The sequence below is a fragment of the Nycticebus coucang genome, chromosome 1 (genome assembly GCF_027406575.1).
Source record: "Nycticebus coucang isolate mNycCou1 chromosome 1, mNycCou1.pri, whole genome shotgun sequence".
NCBI classification, from domain to species: Eukaryota; Metazoa; Chordata; class Mammalia; order Primates; family Lorisidae; genus Nycticebus; species Nycticebus coucang.
In genome coordinates, this window is record NC_069780.1 from 105,269,668 (window position 1) to 105,284,695 (window position 15,028).

Sequence of the window (15,028 nt, forward strand, 5' to 3'; positions counted from 1 at the left end):
TTCTGTGACAGTGGCCTTGGAGATGAATAGACAACTTCCGGATGCCAGCATATGGACTCACCCAGCAGCACCCTGCAGGAAACGGCCGTTCAGGTGAACGGACCCAAAGACAATTTTATAGCTAAAATTCTTTTTCGTGAAACGAGCAGGAAGCTAAGGAGTCTCTCTGCAAGAACGGAATGCAGGAACGGGGCCCTGCTGTTGGGGTGGGCAGGTGCAGAGAAGGTTGGGATGAAATATGCTGGGTGTGGGATGGAGACGGTGGAGGTGGAGGGAGCTACTCCATATGTCATTTATCCTCCTAGGAGTAGAGATCGTGACAGTGTCAGTCAGGAAGTAAGTAAGGTGGATACTAGGCAACAGGTGGGTTCATTCTGCCAGTCTTAGACCTCTGCTTCCAGGGTCTCTGTCCTGATGATGGGGAAATGTGAAATAATGCAGGTATTTTTATTTATTTATTTATTATATTTTTGAGACAGATTCTCATTTTGTCACCCTGGGTAGAATGCCCTGGTACCATGATAGCTCAATGCAACCTCCAACTCCTGGGCTTAAATGATCCTCCTGCCTCAGCCTCCCGAGTAGCTGGGACTTACAGGTGTACACCACTACACCCAGCTAGTTTTTCTATTTTTCGTAGAGATGGAGTGAGTCTTGCTCTTGCTCAGGCTGGTCTGGAACTCCTGAGCTCAAGTGATCCTCCCTCTTCGGTGTCCCAGAGTGCTGAGATCACAGGTGTGAGCCACCTCGCCTGGTCAGGGCAATGCACCCTTAACCTGGTGTGACCTACAGACCTCTCTGAGGACCCAAGTGAAAGCAGAAACAAACTGACAAAGCTCTAAGTGGACACACAGAGGCACTTCGTGTCCATTGTCCTGGAACCCACACCCTTCAGACCTGAGTCCTGAATTAGGGACAACGGTTTCCTCCCACCCCTGGGATCTGAGTGACTCCAGGAGATGGCTGGTGGTCGGAGGCTCCCAAGTCTGTCTCTCACTTTTTCTCCACCTTCTCTGAAAACAACTCTCAGGGTTAGGGACTTCCCTTGGATCTTGTGGAGCCAAGTTTAACATATGCCTTTTGTAAAATCAACTTCTTGATGTTGCTCAAGAAGAGCAACATCTCTGCTTCTTGATGTACATGGTGTTTTCTCTGTCTGGAATAGAAACACCCAGAAGGTCAAGATTAGATTTTGCCGTGGCTGTCTTGAGCCTCTCTCTGTAAAGCTTCTGTTTGGTTGCTGTCTTGGGGTCCAATGCAAAGGTTTTTTAAAAGCTGTCTCCGGCTCGGTGCCTGTGGTTCAAGCGGCTAAGGCGCCAGCCACATACACCTGAGCTGGGGGGTTCGAATCCAGCCTGGGACTGCCAAACAACAATGACAGCTGCAACCAAAATAAATAAATAAATAAATAAATAGCCGGGCATTGCCTGTAGTCCCAGTTACTTGGAAGGCAAAGGCAGGCGAATTGCTTGAGCCCAGGAGTTGGGGGTTGCTGTGATCTGTGATGCCACAGCACTCTACCCAGGGCAACAGCTTGAGGCTCTGTCTCAAAAATAAATAAATAAATAAAATAAAAGCTGTCTCTAACCCCTCTCTCCTCATCTTGGGCCATATAACTCATGGACACACCGCCCTTAGAGAACCAGTAAGAATTTCAACTGAAGATGACTTCAGGGACCTATTATTCCCCACTCTTGAGTCCAGGAGCTCTGAACCATATTTTTGAAGGAAAAAGGAGCTACTTGCAGGTTCATGGGCCACTAGGCCCCAGAGGGAGAAGCCAGCTGACTGTCTTGTGTGTGTTGCTGGCTTTTGAATTCACTCTCTGGAAGGTTGTGCTCTTGGACAGAGAGGATGAGGGGAAGAAAAGGACAGACACCTGCCAGGCCTGCCCCCAGACGCACACCAACTCCCAGTGTTGTTTTTAAATGCTATGAGCTCAAAAGGGCCCTGGCGGGGATGAAGGATACCGTTCTCTAAACTCCTGAATTTTCTAAATTCTCATGCCAGTGGGCAGCTGTATACACAATGGCATAAACTGCTCTGGAAGCCACATTTCAAGTTTTGGAGGGATAATTGTCTACATCTGCATAAATTCTGCCCGCCTGACAGTTGTGCCAGAGAGGACAGGACAGGGCGGGTGGCCGAAGCAAGATGAGCGTCTGGCTGCTCTCCCAGCCTCCCCTTTCTCTTCTCAGAGGAGGGTCTGTCGGTCCTGCCCCAGGGCATGACCCTTTCCTCTTTCTCATGGACTCACCACTGCCAAGACACACAGGTGACTCATATTCTCACAGAACAGACTCTGGTCCTTTTCATGCAAATAAAGTTTTAAAAAAAATGCTGACAAGAACACATGGACATGATGGATTTTTTTTTTCCAAATTAGAGGCTCTGTAGCATGGCGGAAGGTAAAGTCAGGGGCACACACACACCCCGAATTTAGGACATGGGCCAGATACTGACTACATCTGTGACAGAGTTGACGGTTCTCAGGCTTTATTCCTTTGATGTCCAGCATCAGGCCTGACATCCTTCAGACCGCGTCGAGGAATCCTGAGGGACACTGAGCAGGATTAGAAAGTGAGGTGGTGCTTGAGGAGAAATGGGTGGGAAGAGAGAAAAATGAGGGAAGAAGGAATTGTTATGTATGACAGGATCATGGAGATAATCTCCTCTGGGGCAGGGCCTAGGGATAGAACTGACAGTAAGTAAGATATTTTTTTAAGTATACAAAAGAAGGCTTAGCTTTTTAACATCATTTTGGTATTCCCACCAACACAAGAAATTACTGAGTCCTCCCTCCCTCCCTCACTTCCTTCCTTTTGTCTTACTCTGTTACTCTGGGTAGAGTGTCTTGGTGTCACAGCTCACAGCAACCTCAAACTCCTGGGCTCAAGTGATCCTCCTGCCTCAGCCTCCCGTGTAGCTGGGACTACAGGCACCTGACACAATGCCCAGGTAGTTTTTCTATTTTTAGTAGAGATGGAGGCTTGCTCTTGGTCAGGCTGGTCCCAAAGCTCAAGGGATCCTCCCTCCTTGGCCTCCCAGAGGGCTCGCACCATGCCTGGCCTTTTACTTTTTTTTGATCATATAATTTAAGTGTATCATGAAAGTTAACTATGGGTTCAAGGGCACCATGAGCTAAAAGAGGTTGAAAAACACAGGTCCAGAAGTTAAGCTCCTCCTGAGATTGTCTTGTTATTTTAGCTTTGAGAGAACATGGAGTGAGAATAAGATGAAGTCAGTCAGGCAGGACAGACATGAATGAGGCTGGCCGGATCAGCGTAGGGCCTACGTGACCTTCACCCCATGTCTTCTACTCTTGTTTTGTAAATTTAACTTTAACCTAAAAGCATATGTCTTGAGTAGTTTAGGTCATTGATTCAGAAGATTAACTTTTCAATTGGAAATGTTGTTTTGGGTCATGGATTATTTGATTATTTTTTATTATTATTTAAGATAAGGGTTAGTATGGTTTTTGCTTTGAACTTTTATGTATAAAACCGTGATTTGGGAAATAAATGGAAGAGCAGACAGTCTTGGAGCAGCTACTCTTGCCATTCTGCAGAATTTCTGGCCTTCTGATAGCAAATCTTGTTGGACCTAATCCCCAGGTAGCTGGACCCTCTTCGTCTGATAACATTTCCCTTTTAGAATGGGCTTAAAGAATAGGTCATCTTTCCCAGAATTTGACCAGCTCCCAGTGCCATTTAGATGGGGCAATTAGGGCTGACCAGAAAGAGCTGCACATGGCAGCAGTAGAAGGGAAAGACCCACGACCGGATGTGGCTGAGCCAAATTCTACTGGGTCACCCATTAGACAAAACAGAGTTTTGGAAATACAAGCTGGCCAGAGCTGGTCCCTGTGAACCTTACAGTCAACAGGAGGAAATAAAATCAAATGCATCAAAAAACATAAGGAGTTAATTGTGAGAAAATGAAAAGTGGAGAAAGAATCCAGGCCTGGAGGCTGCCGGGGAGCATGGCACGGAGGCTGCAGGGGAGCACAGCAGGGAGGCTGCAGGGGAACACAGCAGGGAGGCTGCAGGGGAGCACGACATGGAGGCTACAGGGGAGCACCACATGGAGGCTGCAGGAAGCATCACACACAGGCTGCAGGGAGCTCTGCAGCACTTGTTTCCTGTCTCCCAAAGCAAGGCAGAGATGGCCCTGTCTCTGGCGCCTCTAAAACCTAAGACTGACCAATGACCTTCAGGCTGCTAACAACGTCCCTGCCAGTCACTGTACTTCTCAGAGTTTGGGGCGGCACTGCTGTGGAGGCCATAGGTCAGTACCTCCAAGTACAGGTGGAAGGACGCTGGCTCTTGTTTTAACTTTTGCCTACCTACGAGTGACCAAAATCAAAGCCGAGCCATGCATGCTGGCACTGCCTGGGGAACTGAGAATTAACTCCCCATTTTCAACCTTTCCATGTTTTTCTCTAGATTTGTCATCCCCCCCCCAACAACCTGTGGATGTTCAGGGCAAATTCAGGTTGTGGTCACTGCACAGATCACTCTTAGCTATCACAGACACCCACTGTTCACTGTGTTAAAGGGTGGGTGGAGTGAGGAGTTCCAATGTTCACGCCTGAGAAAAATTTAACATAGTTTTATAATATATCTAAAACATCATACACGGGTCATTATGAATGTTTTGAGATGCACAAAAATCAGGAAACAAAGAAGCCATGGTGTTGGAAGCAAACGAAGCCCTCCCAGCAGCACTGCTGAGCTGAGCAAGGTTGAATGTGTGTGGGTGAGGTAGGAAGGACTCTGCCCTAGGTGTTTCCTGGGAGTGAAATTCCGGACCATGACACAGTCTGTCTCAAAACTTTCATAGTGACCCACATATTAATGCCAACTCTCTGACGCTATGTGTTACTGGACAAAGAGAGTCTGGCCACCTGTCACCGTCAGCCAGTAAGTAGAGATGGGGACAGGTCCACCAAACTTTGTCAGAAGGCTGGGATTCTGGAGAACGGTGAGAGTAGCTTTTCCAAGAGTGTTCTGTTCTTCCATTTCCCAAATCACAGTTTTATACATGAAAGTTTTATACATGAAACCGCAGTTTTATACATGAAAGCAAAGAACATACTAACCCTCTCTGAGGCTATGGGTTCGAAATTCTGCCATAATTGAGTGATCCCCAAATTCTATTAATTTAGTGTCATTCTCAAAAATACTAAGATGAAATTATGACTAGGCTAACATACACTTAAAAATCTTATTTACTTTGGGAGGCTGAGGCAGATAGATTGCCTGAGCTCTGAGGTCTGAGACCAGCCTGAGCTAGAGTGAGACCTTTTCTCTAAACAGCTAGGCATCATGGCGGTCGCCCATAGTCCCAGCTACTTGGGAGGCTGAGGCAAGAGAATCGCTTGGGCCCAAGAGTATGAGGTTGCTGTGAGCTATGACGCCAACACACTCTACCAAGGGCAACATAGGGAGACTCTGTCTCAAAAAAAACTTATTTCCTCCTGACACATGAACCCTAAAAGTATATATTTATATGTATATACTTATTATGTGTATTTAGATATATTCGTCAGTTACCTGTGAAATATAGATACGTGTATTCTAGGTAAAAACAAAATAAACAGAAAGGAAATACAGAATGTTTCCTTTTGCCATATTTATATACATCATGGAAGGAAAAAAAAGAAATTTGCTACCTCCGAAGCACCTTTGATTCCATTATAACTTGGGTCAAATTGTGATCACTGGGCACCACAATGTCTGATTTTGCTCATCTAGAAATAGGGAACGCAAATCATGTTTATTATAGGACACTTTAAGTTTGTCTTTGTAGCCTTCTCTCAAGCGTCTCATAAAATGCATAGAACAATTTAGAAGGGTAATGCAATTCTTTATGTGTTCTTACATTTTTCTCACCTCTGTTGCTGAGCTCCAGAGAGATGGATTGGCACAGCGTACCACCACCGCCTCTGACTTCAAAAATATATGATAGGTGGAGTTGAGTTTAATGCTCTCAGAATGACAAATTGTCCTTGAACGAGTGTTTAAAGATCTCGTTTGATGATACAAGGCACTTAAATGGCAGAGATGTCCCCCGGGGTAGACACCAGGGGAAGAGTTTGCATGACCAGCTGTCAGGGGAACTCAGGGGGAGCTACGGGAACGCAGAACGTGCTTCCCAGAGGAGTTTTCACATACGTGCCTCCCACTGCTTCCTGAGCTTCTGTTCATAGAAGCTGAGAAATCTGAAAAGCCGTGTGCCCCAGAGGACATTGAGAAGGAGGAGGAAGGTTAAAGGGAGTTAACCCCCATCCCCAAGCAGAGGAGACCTGGGATTACCCTGGTGTGGCCTTGTGGCTGCCGAGACATTCACCTCCAGGCAGGAATTTAAATCAGCAGCTGGAGTGGCTCGGCATTGACAGGAATTTTTAAAATAAAGACCTAAAAAAAGTTTTGCGCCACCCCAAGATGACAGACGCAGGTGCCAAGATTGGCACATTGAGGACAGCGAGCAGACGCTGCTTACAAGAATTTATGGCACTGCTCGGAAAAGACACGTCCGTCCCTTTTACGTCTTTTCTTCCTTCTTACACGCGATGTTTAGAATTCTGCAGAACCTTCTTTTCAGGCCGTAAAGCAGTGCCATAAATGACCCCAGCAAATTCATGAATTCTAAGGAGGAGAAGGGGAAAGTAGTAGGAAATTCAGTTTCTTTCATTTAGCATCTTGACAGAGAGAGAGTCATTCTGCCTGTGAGTGGTTTGAGAACAGTCTTTACTTTAAACCTGCCCTCACCCTGTCCAGTGCAGCAGCGGGGGAAAGCACATTGCTTCCATCTGATGGGCAGGAAGGGACGTTCAACTTATTACGGGGCCCAAGTGCTATTTATTCAATCTGGGCCTGGTGCGTCTCTGCTACCAAGGGGTGGAAGGGCCCCTGGGGAGTACTTATCTATCAGATGGGACTTTAATCTCTTCTGCCTTTCAGGAACACCACAGGGACAGTTTGGAATGTGCTGGCATAGAGGATTTTCACTTTTGGAGTTTCCCCACCTTCCCTTTAGGGTGTCAGAACAGAATATTTTACAATCGTTTATTGAATGGACTGCAGACCTGACAGCCCACGAGAATCAGTTACCTGGGGCTGGAGGCAGTGACTCATGCCTGTAATCCTAGGACTCTGGGAGGCTGAGGCAGCTCAAGTAGATAGCTTGAGCTCAGGAGTTTGAGACCAGCCTGAGCAAGAGTGAGACCCTATCTTTACTAAAAATAGAAAAACTAGCTGGGCATGGTGGTGGGCACCTGTAGTCCCAGCTACTTGGGAAGCTGAGGCAGGAGGATCACTTGAACCCAGGAGTTTGAGGTTGCTATAAATTATGATGATGCCACAGCACTCTACCCAGGGTACAGAGTGAGACTCTGTCTCAAAATATAAAATAAAATAAAATAAAAATCAGTTACCTGGGATTCATTACTCAATCTGCCTTCCTGGCTCAACTTTCCAAAGAGGTGACTTTGTACAGCCCAGAAGGGAATGAGGGCTCAGAGGTGGCTTCTGATTTGCAGGAATGTGGGCAGAGCACTGAACAGTGAGTGGGATAGCAGGAACCTAAGATCTCCCAATCATTCATTCAACAAATATTTACTGAGCACCTGCTGGATGCCCGACACTATTTCTTGCTTCCAAAGAGCAGTAAGGAGCACCACAACAAACCAACACAATCCCCGTGCTGTGAAGCACGCTTCCTCACAGGGCAGGTGGATGAGATATATGACCAATAAATAAAGGACACAGCTTGTTCTGCCCAGTGATGGAGGCCAAGGAGAAAGATAAAGGAGGAAAAGGGAGTCAGGCTTGCATACGCACCTAGGTGGCGGTGTTGCAATTTTCTTTCTACCTTACCTTACCTTACCTTGCCTTTTTCCTTTCCTTTCCTCAGAATCTCACTCTGTCACCCTGGGTAGAGTGCCGTGGTGTCATCACAGCTCACAGCAACCTCAAACTCCTGGGCTCAGGCAACCCTCCTGCCTCAGCCTCCTGAGTAGCTGGGACTACTGTTCCTCCCCACCGTGCCCAGCTAGTTTTTCTATTTTTAGTAGAGACGGGGGTCTCACTCTTGCTCAGGCTGGTCTTGAACTCCTGAGCTTAAGGGATCCTCCTGCCTCAGCCTCTCAGAGTGCTGGGATTATGGGTGTGAGTCACCACACCTGGCCTGACTGTTGCAATTTTAGATAGGATGACCAGGGAAGACCTTATTGAGATGATTGTTTTGAGTGAGGACCTGAAGGATGTAAGAGAAGAAACCATGGGATTTCTGGGGCTGGAGGAGTCCAAGTTGTAGGCAGAGCAAGTGCAAAGGCCCTGAGGTCAGGCTGCACCAGGCCTGTTTGAGAAACAGTGATGAGCCCGGTGGGGGGTGGGGATTAGTAAGAAATGAGGTTGGAGGGATGCAGAGGGATGCAGGAGTCAGACTATTTAGGACCTGAGGGGTAAGGACTTTTGACTTTTTACACGGAGAGGGATGGCAGCCATCCAGAGGATTTGGATGGAGAAGTAGTGGTGTGATCTCCCATTTTAAGGGGACTGTGTTAAGAATTAACAGAAATGGAGAAAGGCAGAAGGAGAGAGATAAGCTGGAAGATAACTGCAATAATCTGTCTGGATTTGTCAGGGAAGCCAGCAGCAGGTTAGAGGCTGTTTATGGTCTGTCTTTTACAACTCAAGTTCCAACCACCAGAGCCAACAACCAGAGCCAAAGATTGCCTAAGCTCTGCATTGTTTACCCAGAATCAGGCTGGCGCAGAGAAGCAGGTAGAAACCCTTCCAAGTATAAGTGCGTGAAACAGCGAGTCGTCCTGCTCCTTGGTGCAGGTCTCCTGGGAAGGGCCCTGCATTCACTTTGCTGGAGGTTTGTGGTTCCTCCCATAATTGCTTCACAGGAACCCCAGAGCCTGCTTCCCCTTTCCACTTTCTTATTAAAACAGCCATGTTCTTAGTGTTACATTTGTTTAGGAGTTTTGCCCACTCTAACAATTAAAGTTTATAGGACATTAAAAAGGCCCTTTCAAATGTGAGGATTGGATCTTGGCACAGAAAAGGGACATTGATGGAAAGTATCTGAATAAGTCTTTTCAGATTGATGGAAAGAAATCTGAATAAAGTCTGTAGTCTAGCTGGTGGTGTGCACCAAGGGTAAGTACTTCCCTTAGTGTGACTATACCACAGTCACATGTAAACACTGGAAGATGCCAAGTGAAGGGTATCTGCAAACTTTCTATGCTATCTTGTGACATTTCTGTACATTTAAAATTATTCTCAAAGGCTGGGCATGGTGGCTCACGCCTGTAATCCCAGCACCCTAGGAGGCCAAAGTGAGAGATCGTTTGAGCTCAGGAGTTTGAGACCAGCCTGAGCAAGAACAAGAGTCTGTCTCTATTAAAAATAGAAAAACTAGGGGCAGCTCCTGTGGCTCAGTGAGTGAGGTGCCGGCCCCATATACCAAGGGTGGAGGGTTCAAACCCAGCCCTGGCCAAATTGCAACAAAAAAAATAGCTGGGCATTGTGGCGGGTGCCTGTGGTCCCAGCTACTCGGGAGGCTGAGGCAAGAGAATCACCTAAGCCCAAGAGCTGGAGGTTGCTGTGAGCTGTGACGCCACAGCACTCTACTGAAGGTGACAAGGTGAGACTCTGTCTCTCTAAAGAAAAAAAAAAAAATAGAAAAATTAGCCAGGCCTGGTGGTGGGTACCTGTAGTCCCAGCTACTCGGGAGGCTGAAGCAAGAGAATTGCTTGAGCCCAGGAGTTTGGGATTGCTGTGAGCTATGATGATGCCACAGCACTCTACTCATGGTGACAGAGTGAGATTCTATCATAAATAAATTCCAAAATTAAAAGTTTCCAAAAAAGGGAAAAGAAGGGGGAAAGAAATCACACAAGTGTGAAACTTTTGAAAGATTTTTTTTTTGGAGATTAAGTTGGCCCACAGATGCCTCCTGCACTTTGTCATTTTTTATCCACTATTAAGAAATAGGTTGTTATTCCCCAATATACAGCTGGAGAATAGTCTTTTTCGTCATTTCATTTAGAGGAAGCTGCATTTAAATTCCTTCCTTTTCCTCCTGTATTAACCACACGTTTCCTTTATGCTTTCCAGGATGCCTCTGCTGGGGAAATAGATCCTTCTCGAAACGCTTGTCTCTTACTGATTTCCTTTCTTCTCGCCCCTTCCTCCCATCTTCTGTGTCTTCAGTCTTACTCTTCCACATCTGTACGGGACAGATGCAACTGCAGGCACCTGACCTTTGAACTCTATCCGTGTTTTCTTCTTCCCTAAACCTGTGTTTGTTTACTGTTCTGAAGCTCTGGGGAAAGAGATTTGCCATCATGTTAAAAAGTTGCAGGTGCTGGCACAGATGTGGAGAGAGGGGAACACTTTTACACTGTTGGCGGGACTGTAAACTAATACAACCTCCATGGAAAGAAGTCTGGAGAATCCTCAAAGAACTCAAATTAGACCTTCAATTTGATCCTGAAATCCCATTACTAGGCATGTACCCAGAAGAAAAAAATTCCTTTTATCATAAGGACATTTGCACTAGATTGTTTATTGCAGCTCAATTTACAATTGCCAAAATGTGGAAACAACCTAAGTACCCATGAACCAAGGAATGGATTAACAAACTGTGGCATACATACACCATGGAAAACTATTCAACCATAAAAAGATGGACACCTTACATTTTTGTATTAACCTGGATGGAGTTGAAACACTTCTTAGTGAAATGTCACAAGAATGGAAAAGCAAGTATCCAATGTACTCAATACTGACATGAAGCCAGTAGACAACCTAACACATGCCCACAGGAGAGAAAAATTCAGTCAATTCAAGAAGGGGGGAGGGGGGATGTAGAAGGGGGAATAGGGGAAGAGGGAAGAGGATCGGTGAACTCCCACCTAATAGGCACAATGTACATGGCGCATCTCCTGGGTGGGGGACACAGCTACAAGCGGGATTCTAACAAATGCAAACATTGTAACCTAGTTGTTTGTACCCTCATATTAACCTAAAATTAAAAAAAAAAGAAATCTGATCTTTTCTATGTCTGATTATTCAAGAGGAATGACAGATACAAACTTCTCCAGGAATACAGAAAGGGTTGCAAAAGTCTGAGGCAATCAAGGGTAACAGATGCACCCCCCGCTCTCCCCCACCCCACCATGTAGCCTACCTGCTTTGAAGATGGCTCTGATATTTGACCATGGCTGGGAGGTTGTATTTTTCCTAGAACCTCAATGCAGGCTCTGGGTCTGTTTCCAGGCAAGGCGCTCAGTGAGGGAATTCGGGAGAACGTGACTGATGAATGTTTGAAGTATGTAACCAGGTGGAAGCAAAAATATACATCTCCATGTAAGGCAGAGAAAAGATTGATGAGATTTTAGCCCTAAAATGAACCACACAATCATACGGCAGTATGTTCAAGTATTTCTAGAAGTTCCTAGGCAGGACTACATTTAAATCATCACAGATGGCAAAAAGAACCTTCATCAACCAAAAGCCTTTAGGAAAGAACTCACTCCTTTTCTGGGTGACACATTTCCAGGCCTTCCCATGCATTAGGCTCAGGAAGTCCTCACTGATGTCAGCCGTGGGGTGAGCCCGTAGTGGATCGCTCAAGCGAAGACAAGCAGACCCACCTAACTAATACTCCGGGGAGGTTTTAATGAAACATTTGAGACGTAAAGGATGAGAATAAATTACCAACATGGCTACATCCAGGTAGACGGAGTCAGGACCAAACGCAAAGGGCGACGCAGCGTGCAGCGATGACCCTGACTCCTCCTCCACCCCAGGTCGGGGCAGAGAGCCGCCCCTTCTCGCTACCTGTCAGCACTAGCAGCACCCTTGTGACCTGCTGGACACATTTTCTGCAGGGAGCTGGGACAGTTGCTGTCCTAGTTCCCCTGCCTCTCTGACCACACCCTGCGGTAATTTTTTTTTTTTTTTTTTTTTTTTTACCAACTCTAATTAGGCAAGGGTACCTTCTCCCCACACTACAGAACCAAGGACAACGATAGAAAACTATGCCACCACGCGTGACAGTCTACTCGCCACTTGGGAAAGGCTAGCGAATTGGGAGGGTGTTAGCATTGGGCCTGACTGTCCTCTGGTAGAAGCAAGTTAGAGCCCTGGGACAACTCCACCGTCTCCGATAGGAGCCCTGGTGCCAGCGTACTCAATAGGGAGAAAGGCCATAGTAACAGCATCAAATAGAACCGAAACCCATGCAACAGTCCCTTTTATGCCAGAAGGTATTTTAAATTCGGAACTTGGAGCTATTAAACTCTTTCCATTTTAGACCATGAAGTGGAATCAAGTGGAAGGGTCCAGAGGTGGAAAGATTAGTGCCATTACAGGACCATTAGGGCCGCAGATCTCACCACTGGGCACAATGTAAACAGGGTTCTACGCAGCAGCCCCGCCCCTGCTCTTGCGCGTGCGCAAACAGAGGCCTCCCGGGCCCACGTTGCACCAAGGGTTTTCTCTTGGTGGGCATCAGATCAGCATTTTTACACAGTAGTGTGGTAGATATTTTCATTCTCTGCAAGTGCCTTTGGTCATTTCACTAATTTTAAATAAAAATATTTTCCAGGTGTACTTAAAAAATATATTTGGGGAGACAATGGTGGTTCAAGGTCCTAGGCTAGCCTATCAATATTGAAGACTGAATGTTGATCTCTAGTAACTTCTAAAAAGAGCTGAGCAGAGATGGTTTAAATTCATCTTGCTAGCCAGGCACAGTGGCTCATGCCTGTGATCCCAGCACACTGGGAGACTGAGGTGGGAGGATCGCTGGAGCTCAGCAGTTCAAGACCAGCCTGAGCAAGAACGATACACCAGTCTCACTAAAAATGGAAAAACTAGCCGGGCATTGGGGGTGGGGTGGGGTGGTTTCCTGTAGTCTCAGCTATTCGGGAGGCTGAGGGAGGAGGACTGCTTGAGCCCACGAGTTTGAGGTTGCTATGAGTGAGGTTGAAGCCAGGGCACTCTAGCTTGAGGCAATAGAGTGAGACTCTATCTCAAAAAAAAAAAAAAAAATCAACTGATTTTGAACAAAATACAATACAAATTAAGGGGAAAAAATTCATCTTGCTTGGCCACAGGGGGAAAAGAAGGAAGGTTTTAGTGATCCCTCCCGCCATCTGGGCAGGAGCAAGGTTCATGCAGCTCTTCCTCACCTCCCCCCAGGCGGCAGGTGGGGGCTCCACCGGAGGGTAGTACTTGGGCACGTCCCAGGCCACTGCCGCCATGAACCACTTGAAGTCCTTGCACTTGAGCTGTTTCCGCAGCTCCTTCTGGGCGGAGATGTCCCCTGTGGACAAGTGCCTGTACTCTGGCCGGCGCTGGTAAATGTACTCAGCAAATTCGTCCATCCAGGTCTCAGCCACCCGCTTCAGGTTCTGTGCAGCAGAGTAAACAAAACAAAATAAAACAAAACCCCGCATCATTTGTCGGCTTATGCACTGAAAGGGCGGTTTTAGTCACACCAGATAATGAAAAGAAAAAAAAAAAAGAAAAAAATAAGAAAAGGAAAAGACATCAGTGGCCTCAGCTGGGTCTGGCTGGTGGCTTGTTAAGCTTGGGAGTTTTCATGACTACGAGGGGAGAGGGTGACCTGGGGCTCTGCCTGCCCCTCTGCTCCAAGCAAGGAGCTCAAATCGTCAACCTGGTAACCAGTTTAACAGCGCCGGTAAGGACTGCGCTGGCGGCTGTATTAGCTTTCTCACCACACGTTATTTCGTGGTTATGCACTTTTAAAAATTTCACATAGAACTGAAGGTGTTGCTGAAGCTGGAGGGAATGAAGCTCCTCCAGGCGTCAAACTGCTTTAAAGCATTTCCAGGAAGGGGGATCTTAGAAAGAATGAGAATGAACACACAGTCATTCTCTTCCCAAGTATGGAGAGACCAGCTGGCATTATTAAAGTCAAAACATTGTGTTCTGACACTTTATGCAGGTGCCACACGGGTGCCAAGCAGAATTCACGCATGCCCCAGTTGGGCTGAGGCCAGCACTGAGTGGCCAGGCTTTTCTACAGATGTGTTCCTGGGGAGAAGGAAACAGAAGGTTGGTGGTGGGGACTGCTCAGATTCCTTGGGGGTAGGAGGCTGAGCCCTCTGTCCCTTTTGGGATTGAGCGAGTGACTCATGCACATCGGGTCTCAGATTCCTCGCTAGAATCTGCATCATGGGGGTGGCTGTAGGGTTAAGTGAGGTGACACCTGGAAAGTGCTGGCCACCACAGCTTGGCTAGTTTTTCATTTTTAGTAGAGACGGGGTCTAGCTCTTGCTCAGGCTGGTCTCAACTCCTGAGCTCAAGCCATCCTCCCACCTCGGCTTCCCAGAGTGCTGGGATCACAAGTGTGAGCCTGTTTCCTGGGTGGGGTGTGATTATTATTATGTGTGCAAGCACATGAGCCAACGATGAAGCTGTCATATTTTGGTGGGTCGAGTAACCGATTCTCCTTTTGTAGCTGTGTGTGTATGTACGTTTTGGTGCTTTTGCCTCAGAAACTGGTGCAAAACTGATGATAACTATCAAAGCCAATCTTACATACAAAGAATTTATTGCTTGTCCCAGTCATACCTACAGCAAGAGATGGTAGCCCTCTCCCAGGGCGTTAAAGCTCAGCTTTGATTTGAACACATTTCTTGTCTCTTTTTTGGTGCTTCAGCAGCTTGGCAGTTCTCACCCAAAGCTTTTTTATCAGTGATAATATGATAATATCATGGGTGCAGTTCACAAGAGTATCTCCTTAAGAGAGCCTCAATCTCACTGCAATTATTCAGCAGCTCTACTTTTCTCAGATCTGAAGGAGTCTTTGAAGTCAGTGGGAAACCTTCAGTGCCAGGAGAGGATGCTAATGCCTTCCTACAAAGGGAGCTTCTCTGACAGCCTATTCCCTCCTCCTTCTTCCCCAAGGCAGAGCGAGCTGTTTGCAGGTGGCCGGTTATCCACTTTCAGCTGTCTTCAAAAAGGATTAGCTGTTTCTC

At 46.7% G+C, this 15,028-nt stretch overlaps 1 protein-coding gene across 1 annotated transcript in view; it reads right to left on the reverse strand.

Annotated features, from left to right (window-relative positions):
* GALNTL6 (polypeptide N-acetylgalactosaminyltransferase like 6) overlaps positions 1–15,028 on the reverse strand; it is a 776,087-nt gene that overhangs the window by 18,243 nt on the left and 742,816 nt on the right. Inside the window, exon 9 of the mRNA XM_053585533.1 lies at positions 13,214–13,435. Coding sequence (XP_053441508.1) covers positions 13,214–13,435 — 222 coding nt within the window. The remainder of the gene's footprint in view (positions 1–13,213; positions 13,436–15,028) is intronic.